The 27,231-nt window shown below is 28.7% G+C and overlaps 1 protein-coding gene across 22 annotated transcripts in view; it reads left to right on the forward strand.

The window, feature by feature from the left end:
• Window positions 1–27,231, forward strand: part of LOC126902897 (coiled-coil domain-containing protein AGAP005037) — a 104,261-nt gene that overhangs the window by 68,486 nt on the left and 8,544 nt on the right. For 12 of the 22 annotated variants that reach the window (XR_007703368.1, XM_050680585.1, XM_050680591.1 and 9 more), the window contains 8 exons: window positions 18,676–18,847; window positions 20,766–20,919; window positions 23,197–23,307; window positions 24,139–24,239; window positions 24,702–24,752; window positions 25,438–25,485; window positions 26,078–26,167; window positions 26,479–26,541. Coding sequence is in view for 21 of the 22 variants with exons in the window: in XM_050680585.1 (XP_050536542.1) it covers window positions 18,676–18,847; window positions 20,766–20,919; window positions 23,197–23,307; window positions 24,139–24,239; window positions 24,702–24,752; window positions 25,438–25,485; window positions 26,078–26,167; window positions 26,479–26,541 (790 nt within the window). In the remaining variant the exon portion in view is untranslated. The remainder of the gene's footprint in view (window positions 1–18,675; window positions 18,848–20,765; window positions 20,920–23,196; window positions 23,308–24,138; window positions 24,240–24,701; window positions 24,753–25,437; window positions 25,486–26,077; window positions 26,168–26,478; window positions 26,542–27,231) is intronic. The other 10 variants (XM_050680590.1, XM_050680589.1, XM_050680593.1 and 7 more) reach the window with 10 other exon arrangements.

Here is a 27,231-nt window from a genome sequence, read left to right on the forward strand (position 1 = left end):
TGAAGATAAATACAAAATGTATGTGGATAAGCCCAGCTGCGTGCCGTCTCGACAAAACTTATGTCACCATTATAGAGACACTATCGTAATTTTCGACAGATGTCCATACAGGAAGTCCGCCGTGCGAATTGCAATCTGATATTACTTTTTTTTTTACCCATAATATCTAATAATGATGCTCTTATTCTTGGGAATTACACGCATAACCACTTTGCTAACGCTAATGAGCCGTAAACAATAATATATTCATGCTAAACAAAATGCATAGGATTTTATTTGCAAGTCTAGTCTCAGAATGATTCGTGGGCTAAATTCTAACCGATGAGGTTTTTTTAGTTATGAGTATTCTTTTGGGTTGTAAAGCTATTAAATTATCTATTCGCCAATAACAGGGTTCACTGTTATCTTTATTTAATTTCAGGACTAGAAACCGATATAATTTCGGTATTTGGCAATTTTTCTTAAATCCAGTAAATTAGTTTATCTATATGAAATTTTTTTTGAATACTTGTTAAAAAAATGACTAGAGAAATCAAATATATTATAATACTGTCTTTGATACATTAATTGAACTTAAAACTGACTTAAAAAAGTTTATGGAATACGATATACGTTAACTAACTTTCTAAATATAATAAAATTTTGAAAAATTGAAATTATGTCGGTTCCATTTGATATATTATAAAGAACAATTATTCTTACTGATTATTTAGTGTTATATAAATTGAAAATAAGTATTGTATTAAATATTTTAACTAGTTTACTATGTATCAAAACAATGTGATGTGCAATGATTCTTTGTTTGAAGAAATATTTATAAAATATATTTTGGAATTTAATTATTTTATTTTAACGGTATTATACTGATAGTGTAATTATATTAGTACACGAGCTTATTGATAATTGAAATTTAAGCCAAAAATAATTAATATCGATTTTTTCCATTATTTGCCTTTGAAATTGTGTTTTCTTAGATAGATATAAAGTGTTAATAAATAGAAATAGATTAATTGTAAAGATTTTCTTGTTTCGTTGTTTTCTAAAATTAAATTAAAAACTAGTGAACATTTCAACTCTTGAAATAATATGCTTGTGAGAAACTAAAAAATAACTTTATTTCTCAGATGTTTTGTATTGAAAGAATAATGGTTCACAATAGTCAATAAATTTACAAGTTTTTGAAAATTGTATAGTCACATTTTTTTGCTGTCGAATGTGAAAATAATACACACTAAACAGATGTCTGTACAATCATACATCATACATTTACTCCGGCGACCCTTTAAATCTAAAATTGAATGTAGTTGCATAAAAACCGATCTCAAAATAATAATAATATATTTGCATAACAAAAGCCGTTTGTTCGGCATGGAATAGCTATGCAGAATATATTGTAAAAATACTTGTTTATTTTATTAATTTTTGAATATATATGTTCAGTCTAAAAATGATTTATAACTTAGAAACTGTCTTTAGACTTGGACAGAATCAGAAGTTTTGCTTTGAATCCAAGTATTAATAATATTCAGCAAAAACTAGTAGTTGTTTACAAATATTGTACTAAGTTCTGTAATTCTGACGAGACAAAACTCATTATAGATTTTGATAGTTTATGTTTTGAACTTTAGATTCTACTTAATAAACATTAAGGGTACATTTCTAAACGCTTTGATTGCTATTGTTGTAACGATAATAGTTAGAAAAGCACAGCGATGTTGTAATTTCCTAAACGTCAAATAAACGTTCAGCAAATTGAATTGTACAACAATAAAAATAAACACCAGGATAATAATACAACATCGAAGCATAAATATTATTAGAAGTGCCAAATCAGAAGATATCATTTGTCCTTTTCGTTCCGGTGTGTCCATCATCAGTATACGCTTTGTAGACGGGTATAATTTAGGTGAAATCCGACTATTTTTCCCCATTAAATGTGATTAATAAAAAATAAAAGTATTTCCTTTCTTTCTCGTGGTCATCTGCGACTTTTAAATGACATCAACGACAATTTTATTTAATATAATAAGACAACAACACAACACTATTGAATAAATCCGGTAGTCATTATATTTGATTATCCGTTAATTCTAAATTAACAAGTCGCCTATACACAATAGTTTTAAAATGTCCTTGGATCATATTGTGGTTTTCATATTAATTATAATGATCGTTATAAATAAATATTCCTATTACAATGTTTAATAATAACGATATTAAATAATTTCTCGGCTAAATAAATAATTTTAATTATATTACAAATGAATATAATTATTTATAAGCAAACTAATAGTTTTGAAGATACTATGGTTGTTGAGTTTTACTGATTTAAATTCATAGAATTTTTATTATGTTTTCAAATTGAGCTTATACAAATGTATAGTTTTCTATAAAATTTCCGGTTTTTAAAGCTTTCAATTGATTAGTGGCCTATTGCCAGTAAAATGTGATTTATAGACTAAATACTCACCAGTCGTAGTTTAACATCGTTTAGTTTATGTTTGCGTAAGTTGTTTAGAACTCTGATATTTAATACACCAATAGCTTACTAAATAATAAAGGTAATGGGAAAATTTACAGCTGTTTAGTTGTTATGTGTTCCGAAGAATTCCATTTCAATATTATCTATTGAACCGTTATTATTGAAAAACTATTACTGAGACATGATGTTTTACAAACGGAAAATTATACAGCTCTTATTAATAATCATACCTTCTTTGTATCATTAATGTCTAATGCTTTGGCTGTTTACTTTACTAATTTATGCTACACATTAGTTAACTAGTAGTTTTAAAACTTTTATCGGATAAATTGTGATATAGTTTGACCGAAGTTGTTTTTGTAAATTTATTTACAACAGGGCTGTTACGTTTTAAACTCGCAGTGATTAAAACACCAAAAATTTCAAAATTTACATTGGTCTAATAGGACATTTTTAACGTTTTAGGCTGTTTACTAATATTTGATATAGTTTGCTTTTTGGAAAAAAGAACATGTTTTTTAACAACCCTGATTCACAGGAACTTGTTTAGTACATGTAAAATTTATCATAAAGTTGTTTCACATAACTTTTTATAAACAATCGGTATGAAAACTGAGTTTCTAGGTTGCATATATAAGCAAAACTACGGATCGGACCGTCTAGGTTATGACCTGACTTAATATTTTTGGATTCTTTCCGGCCAATAAGTGCAAAACTTTTGACAATGTGAGATTTCACAGAAAAAATAACACAAGATAATTAAATTTTAACAGTTATAATCTAAGAACTTTATAAATTAATAAATATATATATATACATAATATTATAATATCTTATGTTATAAGATAAATAAATAAAAAAGTAGCATATAAGTATTTTATCGATTTGAAACGAAATAGTTAATTACTAAATTTATTTAAATTATATTATATTATTATATGATATAAATTATTATGTTCATCCTTAAAATTTAAGGGTGACTATTTCTGTAATGCGCTATTTTTAAATTGATTCAATCATTTTGATTCAAATATAACTAAATAAAACTGGGTTTTTTTTTTAGGGAAAGGTTAACTTAATTTCCCCTTCTTAATACCCATTTACTACTTGTAGACTAAGCCATCTTAGTTTCACTAGATTATAACAAAAATAATTATTTAAAAATCCAAAAATATGATCCCAAATTATTTTGGCCTGACCTTATAAGTCTAGTTTCGCCTATGGTCGAGTATACTGTTATATAAGTTGTGTGAATAATTTTTCTATGGCTGTGAATAAATTAATATCAAATTTTAAAATTGAACACATCAGTAACAACATTTAAATATTTTTAATGGCTTACATATATTGCATCATTATCTACTTGCTATTTTTTTCTTTAAACAACTTAATTTCTATAAATAAATATATATATATACATATATTGTTTATATGATATGGAATAATATTACAAAGTTTATTTAGTATAATAATAATTTAAAAAAAAAACTAATTATACATCTCATATATGGCACCCGTATGTTAATTATATTTGATAATTTTTTTTCTCTGAATACAAAAGGATTGAATGAGATTAGTAAAAGGGTAACAAAAAACTAAGTGTATGCAATTAATTTGGGTGTATGTCGTGTTATAACTAAGTGCGTAGAAATAAAAGGCAATATGTTGTAAATGTTGCAACATGAAAAGTTAAACTGATCTTTTAAAAAAGTTAAATAAATAAATAAAATTGCAAATGAAATTCAATTCTCTTTAAAATGGTACTTAAACATGATGTTTAACTTAGTTTTACGGTTTTAATTGATTGCGTGGTATTTTTATTTATGTATTAATAATCAAGTTAAAATTGCTCCCCAACTAGTAACTTCATGTTCTAATGTACTTAATTTAATGTTTTATTGTATTTTTATTGCGCAGCTAGTATACATTTAAAGTAAACTATATGTCTTCTCTTAGTCTTCCAAAAAGTAGAATCATTTACAATACTTTCGCTACATTTTTGATGATTACATAGTCTTTGAAACAAACAATATATACCTGAGATATGCGTTATTCATTTTATTTTTAACTTTCTAGCAATAATTATCTTTCTTAAAGTATAATATTTTAAATCAATAATCGATAATTTCATTTACTGCTCTCGCGTTACATTACTTTCCATCGGCCATCACTTATTACCGTAAAAAGTTATCTTTAAATACCACCAAGATTGTCATCTAGTTTTGAATTAATAATCCACTTTATATAAAATTGTTGTTACTTAATAGAATCGGAAATGAAAGAAAAATTAAAACTCAATTAATCGAAATGAATAATTTCACCAATAAATTCAATATTTATTTAACAGACTAATAAAGATTTTTTGATCGAAATTCAGTATTCTCTTTTTTTTTAACAGGTAACTGCACTGCACAGCCGGGCGGACGCATTTTAATTAGTTCCGGTTAAATCACTATTTTCCCATTTTGTCAAACGAGTTTTTATTTCATTGCATATGAAACTTGTATATTCAATTTTGCATTGTCTAATTGATTTACATCGACTGCATCCTTTTAAACCTAAATACTGAAATGTAATCAGTTTGCCAGTTAAATATAAATTATTACAGCACCAAACGTTTACTTTTGACTGAGTTGCAATGCGTATTGGGATTCCACAGAAGTAGACCTCTCAACACATGATTAAGTATACTTGTTGCGCTTAGGGGGCATATATAACAAAATGGAATTTTCCACGTTGTACTTGTAAAACGGCGGCTTATATAAATACATCTTTCGGAGACCCAATCTATCGAGCACTAATACAAGATTTTCTTTTTTTTCTTTTGCGAAATATTAAAAAAACATAACAAAAATGTCTTATTTTTGGCAGCATAAAATATTCAAGCTTAACTTAAGTATAACAACGCAAGACTATGGAGTATTGTTTTGCTGAGATCTCTAAGTAAAATAAATTAATTTTGTTTTTATAAAATATGATAATAAGAAATATTTATCACGATAATTAAAGAGCTTATAAATATACTTACACCGTTTTATTTCTGTCAAATTTTTCATTTCTCGTTATGCGCATTGTTTTCATTCGTTGCATTTCTGAGTAATAATCTACATTCGTATATTAATATTAATTGCCAAAAAGAAAACCTTTATAGAGTTCTACGCAAAAATGTAATCAAAAGTTAAATATGATATTTCTTGAGTAGTATACGTTATATGTTGCTTATTAAATATTGTAAACACCAAGAACTTTAAACACATTTGTTTTTAATTAGAATTTCTTGTGCCTGTTCTCTTTTAAATGTGTTATTTTTAGATTGTTTGTACACAAACATTCATCTCGGTACTCTTTGAAACTTTATTGAAAACAAAGCAACTTAATGGACTTAAAATTCAGTGAAACTATTAAATCACAAAACGTGTAAGTTTACAAGTAGAATTATATCGTATAACGCAAAGGAGTAAAATGATTCTACGATTATGTATTTCATTAATCGTACAGAATTTAGCCTGTGAGCCTATTTGGTAAAGACTAAAGATTTTATAAACGACCCTTCTTATGATATATTTACTTCTGAAAGTTTTATCATTTAATTTTTGCTAGACCCGAATCTTATGCGTTTATTATTACTATTTTTTACGAAGATTTTCAAATACTTAATACGTACACTATTTTTCGAGTGTCGAAAAATAATCTTATAATGTTTTTTTATGTTGAATCTTCCTGTAATTGTCTCAGTTGTCTTGTGAACGCAAGAAACAATTGTGAGTATACACATTAATTTTTGAGTTATTATAATAACTGTATACTGTATTGTGTGTATATATATATATATACATACGCGCAATGTAAGAGGAGATCCAACAGAAAAATAATTATAACTGGTATAATACATTGCTGCAATCAAATTTAGAAAAAGAAAAAANCATACACGCAATGTAAGAGGAGATCCAACAGAAAAATAATTATAACTGGTATAATACATTGCTGCAATCAAATTTAGAAAAAGAAAAAACTAAATTTTACTAAGATTAGTAAAATCTCTGAATCTCGTTGAGTTCTTATCAAACTACTCTGTATGTAACTTCCTGTATTCAAATTAATTTTTTGTCATATAATCATTCTACCGTCATATATACCTATATTAACTTAAAAATTTGTAATACGTTAGATACCATTTTGTAAATATCTTATAGGAATTTATTACTACGAAACCGCCTTGTTTTATTGATTTAAAAATTGAAACATAACATTGAATTGACTAGATACTTGATTTTTATGCAATTTATGTGACAAAAGAGCAATTTGTATATCTTATGTACTTGATATCTTCAGTTATTACATTTCCATCAAGTAAATTTGCATTTACAAATCAGCATACTATGTGCTGCAATCATAATTGTTTTTGCACATTAAGAAATGTAAAATTCTTTTATTAAACTCTATCGGAAATTTATTTTGTTCTTATTATTGTCAAGTTTGTTAACTTAAACAGTGAAAACGCAGTTTCATAGCTTGGAAATTGTTTAAAATTAGTCAAAATTGTACAACTATTTATGTATATTTATAGCTGATCTACATTAGCCATTAATCGACTTAAATAAATAAATGAATGGATGTGTAATACGATAAACTTAACTGTTTAAATAATAGAAAAGTTCCATAATTATGAAACATTGTGTGTTACATAAAAATACGCACGCACACACATAATTAGTCGTATTTGCAGGCCATTTCTATGTACTTATTACACTTGCATGTAAAATCGTCACGTTCACATAATATAAGGTAATGAACTCGGCATTACTATAGGATTTTAATCGAACGAGTACATCAATGTAAAAGATAACCCGTAGAATTGTAATGACGAATATTAATCTGGTCCAATACCGAAACGAACCGACAGTGAGCGACCCAACTAATCTGATGATTAATAGTCATTTGCCGTCAGAAGAATTAAAAAAAAAAAACTTTCATTACAAATTACTATAATCGTTCGCAAATACACGGCCGTTAATCCGAATTTTGTGCGTCGTGTGTCGGTGTAAATTCGAATTTCCTGATTTTCCTGAATACACACATAATAATAACATAATGTTTCTATTTAACTATTTCTGCATGTCGTAATTATTTCATTAGCCGCATACTTTCCCTGCTCACACATTTGCCACTGCAGAGTACTGCGCTCCTCTACACATGAAAATCATTTTGCTAGAACCATTACTCTTGTATCATGATGAGCATTGTTAAGATCGTAATCGTCGTTTGACTTTTGAACAAACCCTTTTACATGCGTGTGTCGCAAAGTCGGTTGTAATTATGATATTTTTATGACTTGAACGCTCACCCGCGTATGACTACTGCTAAGAGCGCGTTATTATAACATTGGCCGTCTCGTTTATTAATTTTACACCAGCAAGCCTAAAAATCTCATATGAACGTTTCCTCGCGCATGTCATTACTCATAATGTACTCGTAAAGTCTCTGAACTAATCTGACGAATTTATTGCACCTGTAGAAATCTACAACCTGTATGACGTCACAAAAATCGCTGTAGAATTTCTTCAGATACATCGAAATATGTGCTACTAGAATAATATTTAACGGGCCGCTAAATATATTTTTCCCCCGTCTTAATTTGTTTGCATTAGCAATATGTATAATTTTGTTTTAAAAAAATGAGGGACTAAGATTCGCCGCGAGAATCCTGCCGAGTAATTACTAGCGTGTAATCAATTGAAGAAATAAAACGATAAGAGCTGATTTTGCGCGCTACCGTAGTGCGAGTCAAGAAAACCATTTCGTTATTTTTTAATGTTATACCGGAAGTAAAAAGCTCAAATGGTTAGAAAAAAAATAATAATCACACTCTTAATTTAATTAAAAGGTATTCAGACGACAAACGTACGCTGTTGGCCGACTTTTGTCAGCGGCTATTACTGTTAATAGCACACTACGGGTTGTTTGACTATATCATTAAAAGTATGTTTTACCGAATAATAACAGCAAAGTAAATGAACTGTAATGATAGTAATTTGACGTGTACATTGGCCGTGTGTAAAACGCTATGGACATTAGTCGAATGAAAAACACGATGTGTCCTCGCCGAGTAATTTTTTACAAATCTCCACAAATCTACTTGGTACACAGGCCACGTAATTAATAGTGTGAAAAAAGCCTTCAGAATCGTGTTCACCTTATTGTTTTAAGTTTTTCATTTAACAACGTTCGGATATTAACCAGTAAATCAAATTGTTTTTGTCTATTTTCTATACTCGTATGTGTTTCGCACGATAAACGGCTGACAGACGTCGAAAACTCTCGACACTTAAACTTATTACTTGTCCGAAATGATACAATTTGTTTTTCTCACTTAGATTATATATCCTACAGATCTTCCGTGTGTCCAAGTGGCGCCACTTGCGCGTTATGGCGCATAACTGTCCCAAATGCCGTGTACTTAGTTTGCTCGATTCTTTAGCCGTTTTATTCCCTAAATAAATCTATTGTGTATCTAATCCTGATATCATCACAAAAAGCGCATCGGTTACACAATCGGCCGGCCGATGTTGAAAGTTAGGTCTTCCCATAAAACTAACTCGCATTATTATCAGCTGTGCTGCGCAATTCGGACAACAATAAAACCTTTGAAATATATTTCCCGAGCATCTGATCATCTCATCGCTCCACAGTGATCTTTGCTTACGTTTCGACCAGACTGAAAATGCGACAACACTTGGCGTTTATCTCTTAAGATAATCTACAAAAAGCTGTCATGACCAATAATTTAAATTTTAGGTTAGAACAAAACGATGGACTATTTTTATGTGATGTGTTATATCAGGTAATAATAATTACTATTATTTCGAAGTTGTTAAGTATAATTATATTTCTTAACTCAATTTTTTGTGAGTTAAAACCGGATGGGTCTTTTTCAGAAATTCAACGAGTAAAAAACAAAATCGAATTTTATTTGCAACAAGTTAATAAAAAAACGCGAAAGGTGCATGTAGCACGAATAGCTTTTTGTGTATTATAAATTATATTTTTTCTACTAGTGCACTGCTCTTTCATCTCTTTATTTATTCATTTCCTCGAAAAGCAACATAGAAAATGGTATAATACGATAAAAGGTTTAACGTGGAATATTATACTGAGTAATAAATTGTGGAGGTGAATCGCGTATACGTTTAGTAAGAGGTTGTATCTCTACTAAGCGAGTGATAACTTTTGTTGACTCCAATGGTTTTACACTTGCCAAAGTTTGCATTGCAGAATTTTTAAAGAGAAGTTCTCCGAATTTCATCCTGCTGAGTTTCTATTTCTTTATAATTAAAAAAAAAAATTAATTGCTGACCAATAGTATTCGAATTTTTGTCAGATGTCAAATAATCAAAGGATGCTCTACTGGAATGCAATTTCTACGTTTTTTTTATCCAGTTTATTACCCAAGCCTTTTTACATTAAGAAAACTTTTATGTTTTGAATGAAAAATTCTCTCCATTTTTATTTTCAATGATATGATATCTTACGTTTACGGGTTTTGGAATGAATGCAATGAGAGCAAACGTATAAGGATAAACTTCACCTTGTTTGTTTATTCATCTCTACCTTCGTATGCTGAAAATATATTGCAAGACTTCTATTCGGAATTTTTTTGTGAAGTCTGACTCACTTGAGCGCAAATAATAAATACCCTTAAGAAAGTACTTGAAAGAGACTACAAGTTTCTTGTTTGCCCACTGTGTGTTAAATATTAATGTGTAATCAGACCAGAAAGGGCTGATTTCAGCGGATAAAAGTGTTGACGACCGTGTAGAAATTGCGACTTTAATCGTTATATCCTAAAATTTTATACCGAAAAACGTAATATGTTCACGTCCTGTATTTATTCTTTTTATACTTCTTGACATTTCTCCAAAGCTGTTTTGTATCACGTCCTAAAATCTCTGATTTTCCCAATTACTTTACTACCGAAAAAATCCAGTGTGTTTTTTGATAAACTGAAAAAACCTTTGTATCTGATCTAATCGGATATTAGTCATTTATCAACTTAGTAATTTTAAATTGTATGACTCGTAGTGACTTGACCGGCCATATTATTTTATATTTGGCAAGAAAAAGTTTGCGATGTAATAAATGTGTGCGCGTGCTCATCACTTCCATTGCGCTTTTTCACTATTTGTTACCGTCGTTTGGTCGTAAAATGTCAATAGTATCCATAACACTACAGCCGAATTTATTAGGAACTTAATTGCACTATCCTAGATTATACGAATGATGGCATTAAATAACATTACTTGATTTAGTTTTCAACCAACGCGATCCGATGTGTAAACCGTGACCACAGACTATATGTATATTCATTATTAAGTTATTTCATTATGAATGAAAAAATATTATTGCTTTTATGACTAGTGCATATAGTCAATTCGGTCGGTTGTTAATAATGTGACGCAGCGTTGAGCAAAGTAATATACGGTGAACAATAATTATAATTGCAAAAAATTGTTATCGAAGACGATCACGTACATAGTTGTCTACGTAACTTTTTTGCTCTCTATTAATAATATTTCGTTAATTGAATAATGGCATTAACGTCATAAAACTAACAGAAAGCAAAAAATATGAAAATCGTTATTAATAACGGTTTTTTATGTAACCAAGTACGTTATTCATAGCGTACTTTTTACTAGGTGGGCACTAAATTTTATGTAGGAATATTTCATATTAATACTTCGAAACAGTTTCTTCTTCGTGTAAAATGACATTCCATTTCAAATTTTATACTTCAATCATAAGTAAAAAAAAAATGGCGTTTCCTAATTTGTTTACATCGCTTAAATTTCTTAATTGTAAACAAGAAGATGCTTTGAAGATGTTTAAAGTACTCATTAAGTGTATATGAGTACAGTTTTGAGATTTTTTCCTTAAAGCCTAATCAAAATTATTAATTTCGATGATTCAGTCTTATAGTAAAAAGAGAAAATATTTTTTTTATACGTTATATTGTAAGCGGATAAAAATAACATAATAGAATAATAAATATCCGTACATTATTATCATTATTATGTTGCACTGTTAAATATGAAATTCAAAAACTCATTTAAGTTTGAATCGAGAATGTGGGATGATCAGTTATGAATACATTTACTTGAATGATAAATGTTTTATCTCTCTATACCTAACAGTCTATTAAAACCTTATGGGTTAGACAGCAAGTTTAAATATATTACAAGAAACTCAAAAATTTACTAACGCTTGACTTTTTCTTGTTATAAATAAATTGAAATTTAAGTGAACCGTTTACCTGGTAGATGTTTTATTGAAGGCATTTCTGTTCTGTTAAAAGTTTTCATTTAAATTCCGACACGTGTCCCATTACCTAGAAATAAAATATGTTCTATACTGAAAACGCTAAGCTCTGCCGTAAATGATCTATTCTATCCGGCATGGTCACAAAAAAAGGACACCCTATTTTAACTTTTTTGTTTACCTCGTATGTTACAAAAAGCTTTGTCTGAAATATAATCACTCGCAATTTTCACAGACTCATATTTATTTTCATCAACTCTGATATTTTACATTTATAGCAAATTGTCTTCTTTAAGTTTATGCTATGGAAATATCATAATGTTATTTAATCTAATGTATTAATTTTAAAAAAATGTTCTAAATTACTTAATTACTATTATGTTAGACCAAAATATTTTCACAATGAACGTATTCATTCATCTATGTACTAGTAACCATATATTGTTGTCTTTCAACCATGTTAAATTTATAATATTTTTATATGGTTTTTGTTATTTTATTTTACAAAAGTAAAAGAATACATAACAATATGTTAAATAAATTTATAATTGTGATTATTATGATTCAATAATGTTTTATGGAAATCCAAAAAATTAAAAAATTAACCAAGTGAAACGTTACTTGTTTTTCTCAGTTTAATTATTTTTTAATCTTATTTTTAATTAATTCATAAAAAAAAATGTTTATCGTTTAATCATTTTTTCACATACAGTCAAAATATTTTGAGTGCAATTTATCTTCTAAAATAATTAATATATACAACATGCTCATTCTTAAAATCCATTATGTTAAAAAAAATGTGTCTTTTTAAGTTTGAAGATCTTTCTTTGAAAAATTATATCTCAATTAACACATATAAATTCATCCATTAAGTCCAATAAATTCTTAATATATTTTCTAAAAAACCTATTCCACCCCAATGTACGCAACGTTTCATGTTCATTTAATGGACTTTACTAACATAAATTAACTATCAATAGACTTCATTTTTATGCAATAGTTTAAGTAATCAACTTAACCTTGTTATAAAATTAATTTTATGTGCTTTTTTTTCCTATTTAAGTTATTAGGTAAATAAATATATTTATTAAATAAAGTAATATTGTTTTGGAATCACAATCTCAATTTTTACGGTTAAAATTTTTTTTTTACTATATTAATGAATGATTGGATACTGTCGTTAAATTCGATTCTTCGATAAAATACTTGTGTATTTCTGTTTATTGGGAAATATATTCAAAGATTAATGACATTTTCACAATCCGAACTTAAACGACAAAAAATGGCAGATTACTTTACGCGCCTGCTATTAGCAAAATATATAAGTTGACGGCGTCAAAAATCTACCAAGTCCATGAATAATATAGAAACTTGGAATGCTTATTTTTTTGGACTGACACCGTACTTTATTAATAGGATAACTTGCATTGACGTGTAGGATAATACCCGACAGAACACAGTAAAAACCTCTCCGAATGGATTTTTTTCTCCGTTAGAATTTCCGTAGACAATACAACGTTGACCTTACGTCAAATGTGACGTGAATCGCACACTGATACCATACCAACTATAAAAGTCACTTACCGTGTTCTTTTCCTGTTTTGCTGTCAGATATACAAAGAAATGAAAAGGTGTAGTTAAAGTATCGGAGAACGTAACATATGTGTGCGATTGAAGTTAAGTAGAAAAAAACATAGTCTTCATAAAAGGGAATGAATATTTTCGAAAAGATTTTCTAACGAATTGCGTTCTCGTCTCTTAAATATCATCACTTAAATGAGGTAAAAAATCCATTACTCCTCAGTTATTATAACTGTAACTCGTGTTAATCGATACAAAAGTTATAAAACGAATGTGTACTTGGTCGTTAATTTAAAACAAATTACTATTTGTACATTAGTTGCGCGTCCTCTTATATTTGCAGAACGCCATTACTGAATCGTTTCGTTTTCACTTTTAACTTCTTTAAATAATAATATGCTTATCTGAATTATTCCGCTATTTTTATAGTTATAGTAATATTTTTATTCTTACTCGTCTCAAAAACCGCCTACGATGCTATTGGAGTAACATGATGTTAAAAAGATTTATCTGTTTTAGTTGCGCAACACATCATCTTCGTTTTGATTTCTATATTTATCAATTTCAGTTTCTTCCTGGCGCTTCAAAATGATACGCGACCAATTTACTTTTTAAGTCTGACCCGTGTTCTCTCAAACATTATTTTTTTACACTCTATTCTTGACCTCCGGCAATAGTGCATCACATGTATGCGTACGTCGCAAACCTCAGCCGTACTCATCTTGTCGATCCCCCGAGGTTATTAATTATGTACTTATCATAAGTGGTAACAGGCTTAGAGTTCATCTCACTTGTTATATATTTAGTCTTGTTTGTTATGAGAAGAGGTTCATCGTCAAATAACAATCATAATACCTTCACGATTCAACAATTATTTTAGATATGACACGGTAAGTGAAGTTATGAAAAAAGTTCCGCAATCGCAATCAACAAAATTAATCTCATTTTGGGTCGAAAACCGAGCAACAAGTCGAATCCATCAAACGTGTGCAGTATTATTAATTGGCTTTTAAATTTTTCGGCCGGTGAAAGGTTATACGCGTTAATAATCCAACTGTCAGTAGTAGATCACCAAGAGAAGATTTAATTTAATATTCGTGTTATGTCAGTAAACGTATTAAAATTTATTAATCGTTTTTCGGCACGCTCATTGAAGTCCAACTTTAGCTTACCGTTTAGAACTCCGACACGTGATTTTTATAATTAATTACCAACAGACTATAAAATGTATTAATAATGCTGAGTTTTGTTGTTGTACATATTTGGAGGACGACCGTAAACAACCGTGTTATGTTTAATGTTTAAATCATGAACTTTTTCCAATTACATTTTAATCGAGTTCAGAACTTAGTGGTGCCGATAGAATTTGTTGTCGATTTATTTACCGATGGAATATGGTTAGTTCATTCATTAAATAGCGTTTAAGTGACTGAAAATTAAAAAAACTATATACCATTGTCCATCAATGGCTAAACTATTTTTGTCGCATAATTTAAATCATAAGCACATTTGTTATTTTTTATTCGCTCATTATAAAAAACCGGTACTGGATATAAAAATAAAATACAGCGTTTATCCGTTTACTTTCGGATGAGCACTTTTTATTCGCCAACCCGTTTTGGAAAGCAGTTGAGTGTGTATCGTACCAGTTTTGCAATTCTTTTAGTCATCCTATATTGTATGATATTTACCTTGTGTTGGACTTGAAATTTATTGATCACGTGTAAACAAACGCGCCAAAGGAGTGGTTAGCTTGTATAAGAGCATTTATCCGTGGCCAGAAAGATGACGTTTCTGAGAGAATCTATGTTATTTACGGCCTAGAATGTACTTAAGCCGAGCAAGTTAATAGAATACGTGGGCAATGGCGTGTGTGCGAATAAATTGAAAACTACTGTAAATACAATCGTTGTTGGGTGGTAGAATATGTCATATATCAAATTTTTCCGACAAAAATGTATTCCAACGAATTTTATTGTCGCATAATGTGTTGTACGCTATTTGTATCTGTTAGCCCGTAAAATAGTTGCAATTCGAAATACACCGTGACGCGACCACCTCAGATCCAAACGAGACCAAACAAAAACCAATGTAACCAAACGAAAAATATCTGACTAGTTTGCGGTAAAAGTAAAATTTTCTTTATCGAATTTCGGATGTGTATAAAATACACAATTTATTCTCATTCTGTTGATTAAATGTGAACCGAACTACATTATTTTTTGTGAAATCTCTTGAGACCAACAAGAATACTGTTGTACTCTGGAGGTATAAGGTCCTAAGCGGATTTTAAAAGCCTTTAGTCTCGACTTGATTAGATTGTTGCTTATCTTGTTTTACAAGATTATTGAATAATTACATGTTCAACTTGGTTTAAACCCGGTAAATTAAAGTTAAATTAAAATAACAAGTTCAAAGCGATAAAGGTTGTCGTTAAAAGAAAAGGTTTAATTCTATTGAATTTTTTCTCATTTATAAAACACAATAATGTGTAATCGTTGTCTGTGAGTGGACGACATTTCTCGTAATATTTGTGATTATAAAGGTAATATTAAATTCTAGAGGTATTTCACTAAAAAAAAGTATACAAAAAATTAAAGTTACTTTACAGACATACATGTTAATAAGACAAATTATATAGTAGTAAGTTGTGTAAACGCTTAAAGAATATATTAAAACCATGTAAAACACATGGAAAAACTAGCAGCTATAAGAGGAGGCTAGGGGGCTTAACCCTCTTCATTTATTTTTTTAGAATTTTATATACACATATAAGTAACATAAAATAAAAAATTAAGAAGAAAACCCTGACATTTTTTTTTATCACTTTCACTTATGATTAGAATCATTATATTATACACATTGTACATATCTAAAATATTTATAGACGAATTCGTTTATTGTTATTATTAAAAAACAACTCGGTCGTAAAAGAACGCTGAACTTGATTATATTTGAATTAAAAAACTCGAGAAAAGTTTCGTTTTTAAAGAACTGTTATTTTAAAATAAAAATTTATATTTATTTAAAAAATTAAAATAATTTTAATTATGTTTAAGCTTAATTCTTAATTTTTCATTTCATTAATGGATTTTGTATTCAAAGTATCAATTAATTTAGACTAAAGCTTTTACTAACTATAAAATTTTAATGATAGTTCAAAAAACATAGAAGTCACAAAAAACTATAATTGAATTTTTCGAAGCGTATCAAAAGTTAAAGATAACTTAGTGGAAAATATTTGGAAACCGTACTTTATGTTAATTTAATCCACAGGGTAATAATAAATAATTGTGTCATTATTGTTTAAAATTATTTATAAACAATCCAAAGGCTGACTTTTTCTTAAACCAACAGCTCTGACATTTCTCTGTTGCAATATTAAAACATTTTCTGCTCTGGTTGCTGTGATAATATTGTTCGCTGAATACTACCTTCATAATTTATAACATCGTTGTTTCATTACATTAACATCAAATTCGCATTGTATGATTTAATAGCGTCAGTGGCATCATATTCAAAAGAGTTAATTTAATTATTATAACATCTATTCTTAGGATGTTATGCAACCGTATCCGAAGCAATTTAAATCATTGTTAAATTTCGAATTAAAAACAAGACTATTTGTTACTGTAATTATACTATTTCGATGTTTCAAAACAATATTTATTTTTAATCAACGTGAAAATGTTTCAAAGAAATATGAAAAGTCAGTTTACTGGCATAAGTGTAAAATCGTTAATTGCATGACAGTTTCGTACTCGTATGGTCGATCCACTACTACCTAAAATAGAACTACGATATAACTCCTAATTATTTAGCACTCGGTTTTCATATCCACCAGAGAGTATAACTTCTCGTATAATCAACAAACGAGAGCAAAAGTTGTTATGAAAATAATGTTATTCTCCAGTTGTGTTCCTGTACATGCAAATGAAATATTACTAACATACGAGTTCAAAAACAACATTAATAAACGTTAGCACTCTCTCGTTCGACTTATTGTTAATTTTCGTATATCTAAAAACAAAGTTTTTTAAATTCTTGTAGCTATTTATAACATTTAAACATCATACATATGATAAAAAAAAAATGTAAATATCAAAATTAATGAAGATCGTGGTCATGTACTTTGAGTTATTGGCGTTACAATTTGACACATGCAATTGGTTTATCGTAATTTTACAAAAATGGCGATAAGGTCGTATATAAAGGCAGAGCTTGCCATTTTCTAATTCACCAACGAAAAAATTTAATTTACTTTTTACCTTGGCTCCCAATAATATTTACATTTGAAATAAAAAAAAAGCTAAAAGAGTCCCTAAAGCAGACTAGTAAAATGACATAGTCACGTTCGTACCTTTTGAGAAATCCTAACGTTGTTATTATTGTGTTAAGGTTTTCCGTGTTATTAAAAACAAGGTCAGTTTTTGACGTATTTCATTCCTACGCGGTTTCATTATTAATATATTTCTACGGTGGATTAATATTGTCAGACTATACACGTTAAATTACACCAGTTTCTTATCGATCACCGTCTGGTCTTCTAAATTTCTGAACATTTTGAAATTCTTGAGTTTTACCACACGTACCCCATAAAATTCGCCAAGCGCTATACGTTCCATTGTGAAAATCGTAAAATTTTGTACATTTAATTGCTCAATTATGATGTTAATCGATATATTTTCCGAAAATATTATTCATAAATAGTCAGTTATGCTCGAACGAACATTAAAACTACGAGTCTGTGTAGCTTTTAATTTGATACTTTTTTTTATTGTAATTAAGCTAATAGTTGTTTTACATGAATGGTTATTTATAATTATGGGGATTTTATTTATTTGCTGTGTAAAATATTTTTATGAAATTCTAGCTGTCATTTTCTAAGTATTTTTAGAAATGTATTTCGTTTTTGACACGGTTCTCCTACGCTAAACTTATATAAATTGTCTATTTCTTTTTTTATTACTAATAGTGAGCTAAGTTTTTAACAGTAAATTAATTGTACTCTAATTAATTCGAATAATTTGAATAGTGAATGAATATAAGTACAATTGTATTGGTGTGTGAAAGTAACTTAACGGTAATTTATGCCTACACAAACTCGCTAGTATAATATTTACGAGATAATTATATGTGTATTATAATAATATATTATCAAACAATAATGACCGTTGTCGAACATCATTTTTCTTTAATCCAATAGTAAATTAATACCGTAAAATGTGACTGTTGTAATCCGGACAATTATCGATTATTAAAGAAATCGTTACTAAATCCATTAAATTTTTTTGTTACAGGGAAGTAAAATCACAAGTGGTGGCGTACCGGGACAACCATATTACATGACACACCAATTTCCACCAGGAACGTCGGCCACGTTACCCAACAGAGGCCGTCCTCCTACAGGATCCATTCCGGCTAGAACCTATTCACCAGCTGTTCCATCATCGGCTGTCAACAAGCCGTCAGGTAGTTAATTGATTTTTTTTTTAATACGTCGTCATAAAAAATAAGTGAGAAAACATTTAAAACTCGTGTCAAAATATAAAATAATTTTTAATGAATCGCAAAACTTGAATTATTAAATTATCCGGAAAATGCTTAATCGAAAAGAAATGAACAGATTCCATAAAATTAGACGAACATAATAATCAGAAATTTACATTTAAACGAGTGCCATTGTAATCTATTAACAACACTTGTTGCTATTTAAAATATGCAACGCGTTTTCTCTTTTAGTTGCAGTGATAAATTTTAATATCTTTGTTGGATTACGAAACTGATACGAGCACATGTCGCATATCATGACTAATACCGAGATGAGTTTTAAAAGTTAAGTTTGTGTAATTTCTCTGAATAAGTGAAATTTTCTATGGCCATGTTACACTAAAAATACGTGTTATGTTTGCTTCCGTTTCGACGCAAAAATAGAGCATTTAATAAACAAATAATAAAACAAGTTAGTTTTTTACGAACAAATTAAATAATTTAGTGTGGTATTTTATTGACGCGGTAAAAGACATAAAATACTACATTTTTATAGTTACTGTAATCCAACCGTTGTGTTCTCTAGAGACAGTCATCATTGTAACTGTTGTAAGTAAATCTCCAATTATACTATCCATTAAACGAAGATACATAAAATGCCAAGGAATTTACAATAAATAATTTTAGTTAGTTTGCAATGAAACGTTTCAACAATGCGATCAATCGATAATAATCAGAGTTAAAAAAAACATCTCTTCAATTACTTACAGTCACCTTAAGATGTCTAAGGGGTGATTTATTATTCTGCATTGTCAATTTCCTAAAAGTTGCCTCAAGATTTATTACTATCCCATTAGATAAGATGTATTCAATAATATAACAAGTTTAAACGAGAAAAAGTGAGACGAATAAAATTAACAACACATTTTCCTCGAAAGTTATTCTATAAAAAGTGTCAACTTTTTCGGATTACGACTTAACAAATTATTGATCAAAATATATTTAGTGAACATTCATCATTGGTTTATATGTTATGCTTGCATATTTTTAAGGCATTTATGTATTTCATTTGATATTTTTTTACCAATGTATATTTTTTATTCGTGTTATATTTTGAGCAGAGTTATTTAATTTTTTTTTTTAATTGTATTATATTTTTATTTTCACTTTCATTAAAATAATGGTGTACACTAATATTTTTTATAAATGTCAAATCCAGTTAATGTTTTTAAACACTCTGTTTAATTTATCTCAACCAATTTGAATAGAGTTACATTGCTAATTAGAAATATCTATTAGAACTCGTGATCCCATTAATCAGCCAATGTCGGCTTCATGAAATTAGTTTTATAGTTTAAGGTCAGTAGTAGAAACAATTATTTTTAAAAACATTTTCATGTTTTACTCGACATAACATAAAGGTTTTAAGAGGTCTAATTTGTTTCGAGCAGTTTTTTTATTTTACGATACTAAAATTAATATATTTTGAAGCATCGTGACTATAAATTTATCACAGAACAAAGGCCGAAGTTATTATTAAAATATGAAACTCTTTCAATTATGGTATATCATATAAAGAGTGAAAATTTTATTTTACTTTATAATTATTCATATACAAAAACATGTTAACATACGTTTACAAAAAATGAACAAAATTAACTTATTCCATTAATCCGTTTCTTTTAACTTAAATTAATAAATTATATTGTGTACACATAAGTTTTATTTATCATTGTTTACAATTTTTGTGCAACACGAATCTTTTATACTCATATAAAATTACTTTTAATACTTACTTACTCTTTGGTTTAATTGAAAATAATCCCTCAGTTGATACGCGAAACACGTGTACACTTTATTCATACTTAAAGTAAGTAACATTAATTTGATTTTCTTTCAGGGTATATGTCTTCTCCGGAAAGAGCTGGATCTAGGACTGGTTACACAGTACCTCCATACATGTCACCAGGGGGATCGTCGTTTGATGAAAATTCTTATTACGGTTACGGCCCACGGACAGGGTCTATAACTCCTGTTATTGACGAAGAAACCAGGTACTTTTCTTTAAAATTACATACATTTAATTGAAAAAGAACCATATATGTATAATACCGCACAATATGGTAGTTTAAGTGGTAATTTTGACTTACTCTTTGCCCAACAGATTTCTAAAAGATAATTTTAAACTTAATGTATACACTCGCCGATTTTTAAAATTATAAACGCCCATACTTAATAACAGTAATGCCTAAGCGATGATTACATAGTACTGAACAAGATTATGATTATTTACATTATGTCCAAAAAATGTAAAATATATATGATTCTTGGCATATTATTAAGTTTAAAAAAATTATTCACGTAGAAAATGTACTACGTGTTTTTAAAATAAAAACGTTTGTAAAGAATAACTTAATTAATCCTATAGAAAGTTAAGTTCGTAGGAATTTAACCGAGACGATTAAATAAACTACTTACCTATTACAAAATAGTTTTTGTACTCTATAATAAGGAACGCATTTTAGCTTCAATCACAAAAATGTGTTTTCTTTTAACTTTATGATGTTTATTTTTATTCATACGCATAAAATCTCTAGTTCTATTAAACCATTTATGAACAAGAATTTTCAAAATATTGTTTATACCGTCAAAATGAATTGGTATATTAATATGTAAGTCCAATTTTTAAATAAAAATATTTTAAGAGCTTATTTAAGTATTACTTAAATAAAGTATAAACGTAAAACTTTTCTAAAATAGTTCTCTTTAGCAGATTTAAAAAAAAATAATAATAAAACCGAACAAATTTTGCAGCATAACCGTGAAGTAAAAATAAAAGTAATCGCCTAAAGTCTTAATAACATAAAAAGCGAAAGATCTATCATGTTTTTGCGTTTTTTCTCGCAATGTTTACCTACTTCCCTAAATTATAATAATCTAATTATCCGTAAACATCAATTTCACTTCTCGTTTTTGATAATTTCATATCTTTACAATCTTAAATCCAAAAGATCTAACCCTTGACCTCACCTACTCCGGTGGTCAATAGTTATATAGACGATGTCTTTATGAAAATCATTCGTCGAGAACATTAAAAACTGGCATAAAAATTGCATCGAGTGGCGCTTTCTAAGAATCTTAGATTTAGCGAGAATTGTATCTGATACCAATAAAAACGCATACTATGTTATGATTATCAACTCATAATATAAAACGCTATGCAATTACTTAAAATTATCGTTAGCCTTATATTATGACCTTTTGCGGTCAAAGTCACGTATCCTTCGTAAATTATACGAGTTAACAAATCATACATTACGTCTTAGGTGGTCGGATGTTAACATTACGGCGATAGATAGGCGTTAAAACCATCACACTTCCCATATAATTTACCAGCAAATTACTCGTATATTAATAGCACTTAAAGCAGTCGCAGGTTATTTATGAGGATCAGTAAAAATTATGCACAAAACCGTTTATTAATGTCGTCTACATTGAATGCGATTCGTTTTCGGTGAAAGTTTCGGAAGAATCTCGTTTTTTGCTATTTCCGAGAAACAAAAAACGTGTATAGTTGACAGCGTCGTCGGTTAAAACAACGAAAAATCACGTGGTCTATAGAAATTATTGCAATATTTGATTCAATTCCCGCAGCGTCAAAACAACTATTAGAAAAAATTCCTACCGCTTTGATGGCCTACCATGAGATATTTGAACATTTTTTTTTTCATTTTTTTGAGTTTCTACTTCTGGCAGAAAATATAAAAAACATTAAAAGGCTATCGTTGCTGAGAAGACCAGCTCTTCAACGTGTTTTACGTTCGATAAGTAAAGATAACGACGTACACTAAACAGGTTTGTGCAATTTAAGACTAATATACCCATTTGTATGTATACGATCATTTTTTATTATTTGAAAAAACCATTCGATTTATAAAGATATAAAGTCTTAAAAAACCGGTAATCTACTTGTGTGATCACTCTCTTCTCATTATAGATAATTAATCGATTTTTGGTTTACCTTCCGGAATTCCCTTCTTCTTCATTGGTTAGGTTTAGGGAAACAACAATTTAAGGTTTCGCTCAATGTAAATTTGCCAAAAAATTCACATTATAAATATAATTCGTATAAAGTAAATATTGGGTTTTTTAATCAATCACTATAAACAATACACGTATATCCCTGCGATATAATATTACTGTTGTATTTATATGTGTGACAAGATTACAACCAATAAATCTGCAAGATCACCTTTGTTGTACATATACATATTTATTTTTCTTGTTTGTTTGCCACCTTTTTTACTAACATTGTTTTCGATCCCGTGCAGTGACAACGAGCTAATGGAAGATCCGTTTTCTTTGTACCCTGTGAAAACACCAATTTCCAAGCGACCGCCAACTTACGGCACTTCGCCTACCGTTCCTTATGATGCTACCAGGTACACATGTACTACACCACAACAGGTGTCCCTATGTTTTGTGTCATGACTTGAATTTATTTTTATTTTTTAACTAGAAAACCCTGTACAATAACAATTGAAATCTTGCGTGAAAATTCCTTTATGTTAAACTATTAATTTTAATAATGTAATAAAGTAAATTTCTGTAGTGTAGAAATTAGATTTGTAATTAGTATTTAGTAAAAAACTGATATTTTTTAGAAATGTTTATGTACTCAAAAGTAGCATGAATTTTTAAATATTATAGTTTTACGTAAAAACGCGTTTTTAGACAAATAATAATGTAATAATACAATTTTAATTTTGTTTCAATTCATTCAATGTAATTATAAAATTTCATATATACAAACTTCTAATTAAACATGGAAACAAATTAATATCTAATTACGACACTTTTAATTACTGATTGTAATCGATATTATTTTTTTGAAGAATTTTCAAAATTACTCAAAAGTATTAATTAATTGAGTAATTATTAATATTAATCTTTAATTTTAATATTGATGACTTTCCCGTGAAAACTAATTAATATATTATTAAAAGTGTTTGTCGACATTTCAGTCGTTCTACACTTTAGTATTTATTTTTAACGAACACGCAATTGTATAAACTTGAGAAGATCATATAGTACTGCCCAGTTTGTTATAACAGTGGTTTAAATTTATAAAAAAAAAAAATTCTTTATCTTCTATATTTTAGATCAGTTATTATTTTCAAATTGTGTTTTCATGCGATTTTTGCACGTTTTTAGATGTTATTTTTTTGCGTGATTAAATATAATACATATTTGTAAATGTGTTCATATTTTAGATTAAGAGTGGAAAATATGGAAAGACAAATTGCCAACTTAACGGGTCTTGTACAAAAAGCTCTGGTTCATGGTCCCGTTGTTGCTCAGCCGTTCAGAAGTGGTAAATATTATGTTTATAATTATTTATAAGAATTTTTAATTTAAACACAAATTTTTGTCGGTCATATTATTTTAAATGATAACTATTTCTCCACCTTATTTTCTAGTATTTTTCGATTTATTACAGACTGACTAGCAAGTAGATTATATTAAAATCAACTGCATCAAATATAACTATTTTAACTTTGATGTACCAATTGATTTATTTAATGATGCACTAATTCATTTTGAACTATTCTTTGCATTCTCCACCTTTCCATACTTCACATACTTACACCCTGTTACTTTAATTTATTATTTTATACCTACACAGTTAAATCAACACGTTTCATTACTAACCATGTATTTGACTACATAATAATAACACTAATTCATACCGTATAAAAACGTTCTTTGAACGTATTGCTTGGATTTTGGTGTGCATAACCTCTAAAATTATTCTTTTTCACTTTTTACCATCCAGCTAGTGATGAGTTCGATAAGGTATCCAGCGGAAGCTCCACATCATTAGGAGGTACGTTATTCCAAAATTTTACACATTGATTACAAACATAGTAGTTTATATTTAATTAATTTGTATTTGGGGGAGGGGGGAATCATGGCGTTGTACGCAATAGTGTCTTTATCTGCAATAAAAACTACCTATTTTTATTAAATAATATAATTTAATCATATATTTTAATGAGAAACAGATATTTTGTTTTACTTTACGGCACAACATAACGTCTCAATACGTTAATTAAATAATTATTATAATTAAAATAAATTTTTATTAAAAATCAAAAATATTTTTGTGCATTAGAATACCACATAGAAAACAGTTATCTTATTATTCAGTTTGTTCAGATACTACTACGAATGACGCCCCAAAATTATGTTTTTGGTCTTTGTTCTTCAAAATTCTTTCACGCCTTTTATCGTATAGTGATTTCGCTAAATGAGTAGATTATTGATGCTAAAATTGGAAGTGGTGTGCTTATTATCTAAGAAATTTAGATGCCACTAAATGTAGAATATTTTAAAAGTTAATTTTTATAAGTCTTTAAAATATTTTACTTAATTTTCTTCCAATTCAAGTATCAATTATATCTGATAAACTTTACTTTTAAAAATATAAAAAATTACTCTTCAGCGTACATAAATTTATTATAACTTTTAATAAAAACAACCCATTTACTCAAATGTCGTGTGCTTTGTAGAGGAACCATACAAGCGATCTGATACAAAACCTCCTAAACTTGGACGAGGTACAGTTGTAGTAATTTACAATTAGTCCCATTACTATTTATTATCATTACGTTCTATTTAGCAGTTTTGTCTTTTTGCATGTTTATGGCATTACAGTAAAACATACTTTGCTTGATTTTAACCTATATTAGTTAATATAGTATTCCATAAATACCCTCGCCTTTTTTTGTAATTCAATTTAACAACATTGCTACCGTTTTCTAAAAGGTAAGAAAATTTCTAAAGACCTTTTATATCATGAAAAACGCTCTGAAATAACTTATTCATGTTTTTTTTTTTTTTGAGTATGCATAATAGAATTCTATTACAGGTATCGATTTAATTGTTTTAAAGCCAAAGCAGATTTTGCTTTGATATATACGAACTGATAAAATGAAGAGCTTATTTGCGCAGTTAAAAAGGAATTTTTATTTTTCATTATTTTTAAACAGTTTAAAGATAGGCTTTATTTTAAAGATAAAACAATAATTTAATTCACAGCAGTTGATACGCTTTGTTGATTGCATTTAGTTGTTTACCATTCAAAACGCTGCTTTACCCGCGTTCACTTTTTTTCGATTAACACATGCCAAATGTTTGTTAACGTTACAGACAAGTCGGTGTCATTCGAGAAATCCGTTTCGTTCAGTGATGAGCCACCAGACATGAATTCACCGAAACAACACTCGCCTCAGAGCTCTGGTAAGTGGTCAACAAGCATAAAATATGATCCGGACCGTTGTCCGATGTAGTTCACGTTTCACAGATTTCCCTTTCACAGAGTATTGTTATCTGTACCGTACCGGTGCACAAAGTATAACGTACTTGTACATCTTGTACATATAATCGCACACACTAAATAAATCGACAGAAATAACAATAGATTGTTAAAATTATGAACGAGAGGATCACCACGAGAAAGAGAGATATAGAAATAATAACGGTAGCGTTTAGATTAATTGTTTGTATACATATTTTTGTTTTGTTTTGTATTATCGCTGCTTATGGTATAGCGGACACGAAGCCTGCAAAGCCGGCGATTAAGTCGTCAACGCTGCCTAGAACGGCGTCACAAGGTAAAGCAACAAGCACACACGTAGTATTCAACTTCAAGTGATTTTTATTTTTAAAATTGACCAGCAGCTAGTTATAGTCGAACGCTAAAAACCTTTTTCCAATTATTTTATTTTCATATTGACACTAATTTGATTTTCNTTTTTTTAAGATTGACCAGCAGCTAGTTATAGTCGAACGCTAAAAACCTTTTTCCAATTATTTTATTTTCATATTGACACTAATTTGATTTTCTCCGGCACATCCTGAATACACATAATTTCCCTACTCATTGGTATATTTTGCTAATGCAATACTTCCTGTAAAAAATCTCAATACTAGTCTTTGCAATTGTCTCTTATTTATTTTTTAGCTGTGCCTCGATTCAAAACTAACATCTGTCAGTTTACGTCGAAAAGTTCATTTGACGTAGGTGGCTTTTATGAACCAATAGAATACATTCTAAAATGACGTTTGAGTTCAATTTGAAATAGAAAATTTAACAGATTCGTACCAACTAAATTTGAGGTCCTATGTATTAATCATGAACAAAGTATGATACGAATTCAGTCTGACGTCGTATGTGCTTCATGTGTATAGTTCCTCGAGAATTATTAATATGCCTCACTTAGACGAAAGAATAAAACCCTAAAGCGAATGTCATTACTGTTATATGACTATTTACCGTTCGTGCTACGGATATAATTCCAACC

The sequence above is a fragment of the Daktulosphaira vitifoliae genome, unplaced genomic scaffold (genome assembly GCF_025091365.1).
Source record: "Daktulosphaira vitifoliae isolate Bord-2020 unplaced genomic scaffold, ASM2509136v1 Scaffold_3, whole genome shotgun sequence".
Taxonomy (NCBI): Eukaryota; Metazoa; Arthropoda; class Insecta; order Hemiptera; family Phylloxeridae; genus Daktulosphaira; species Daktulosphaira vitifoliae.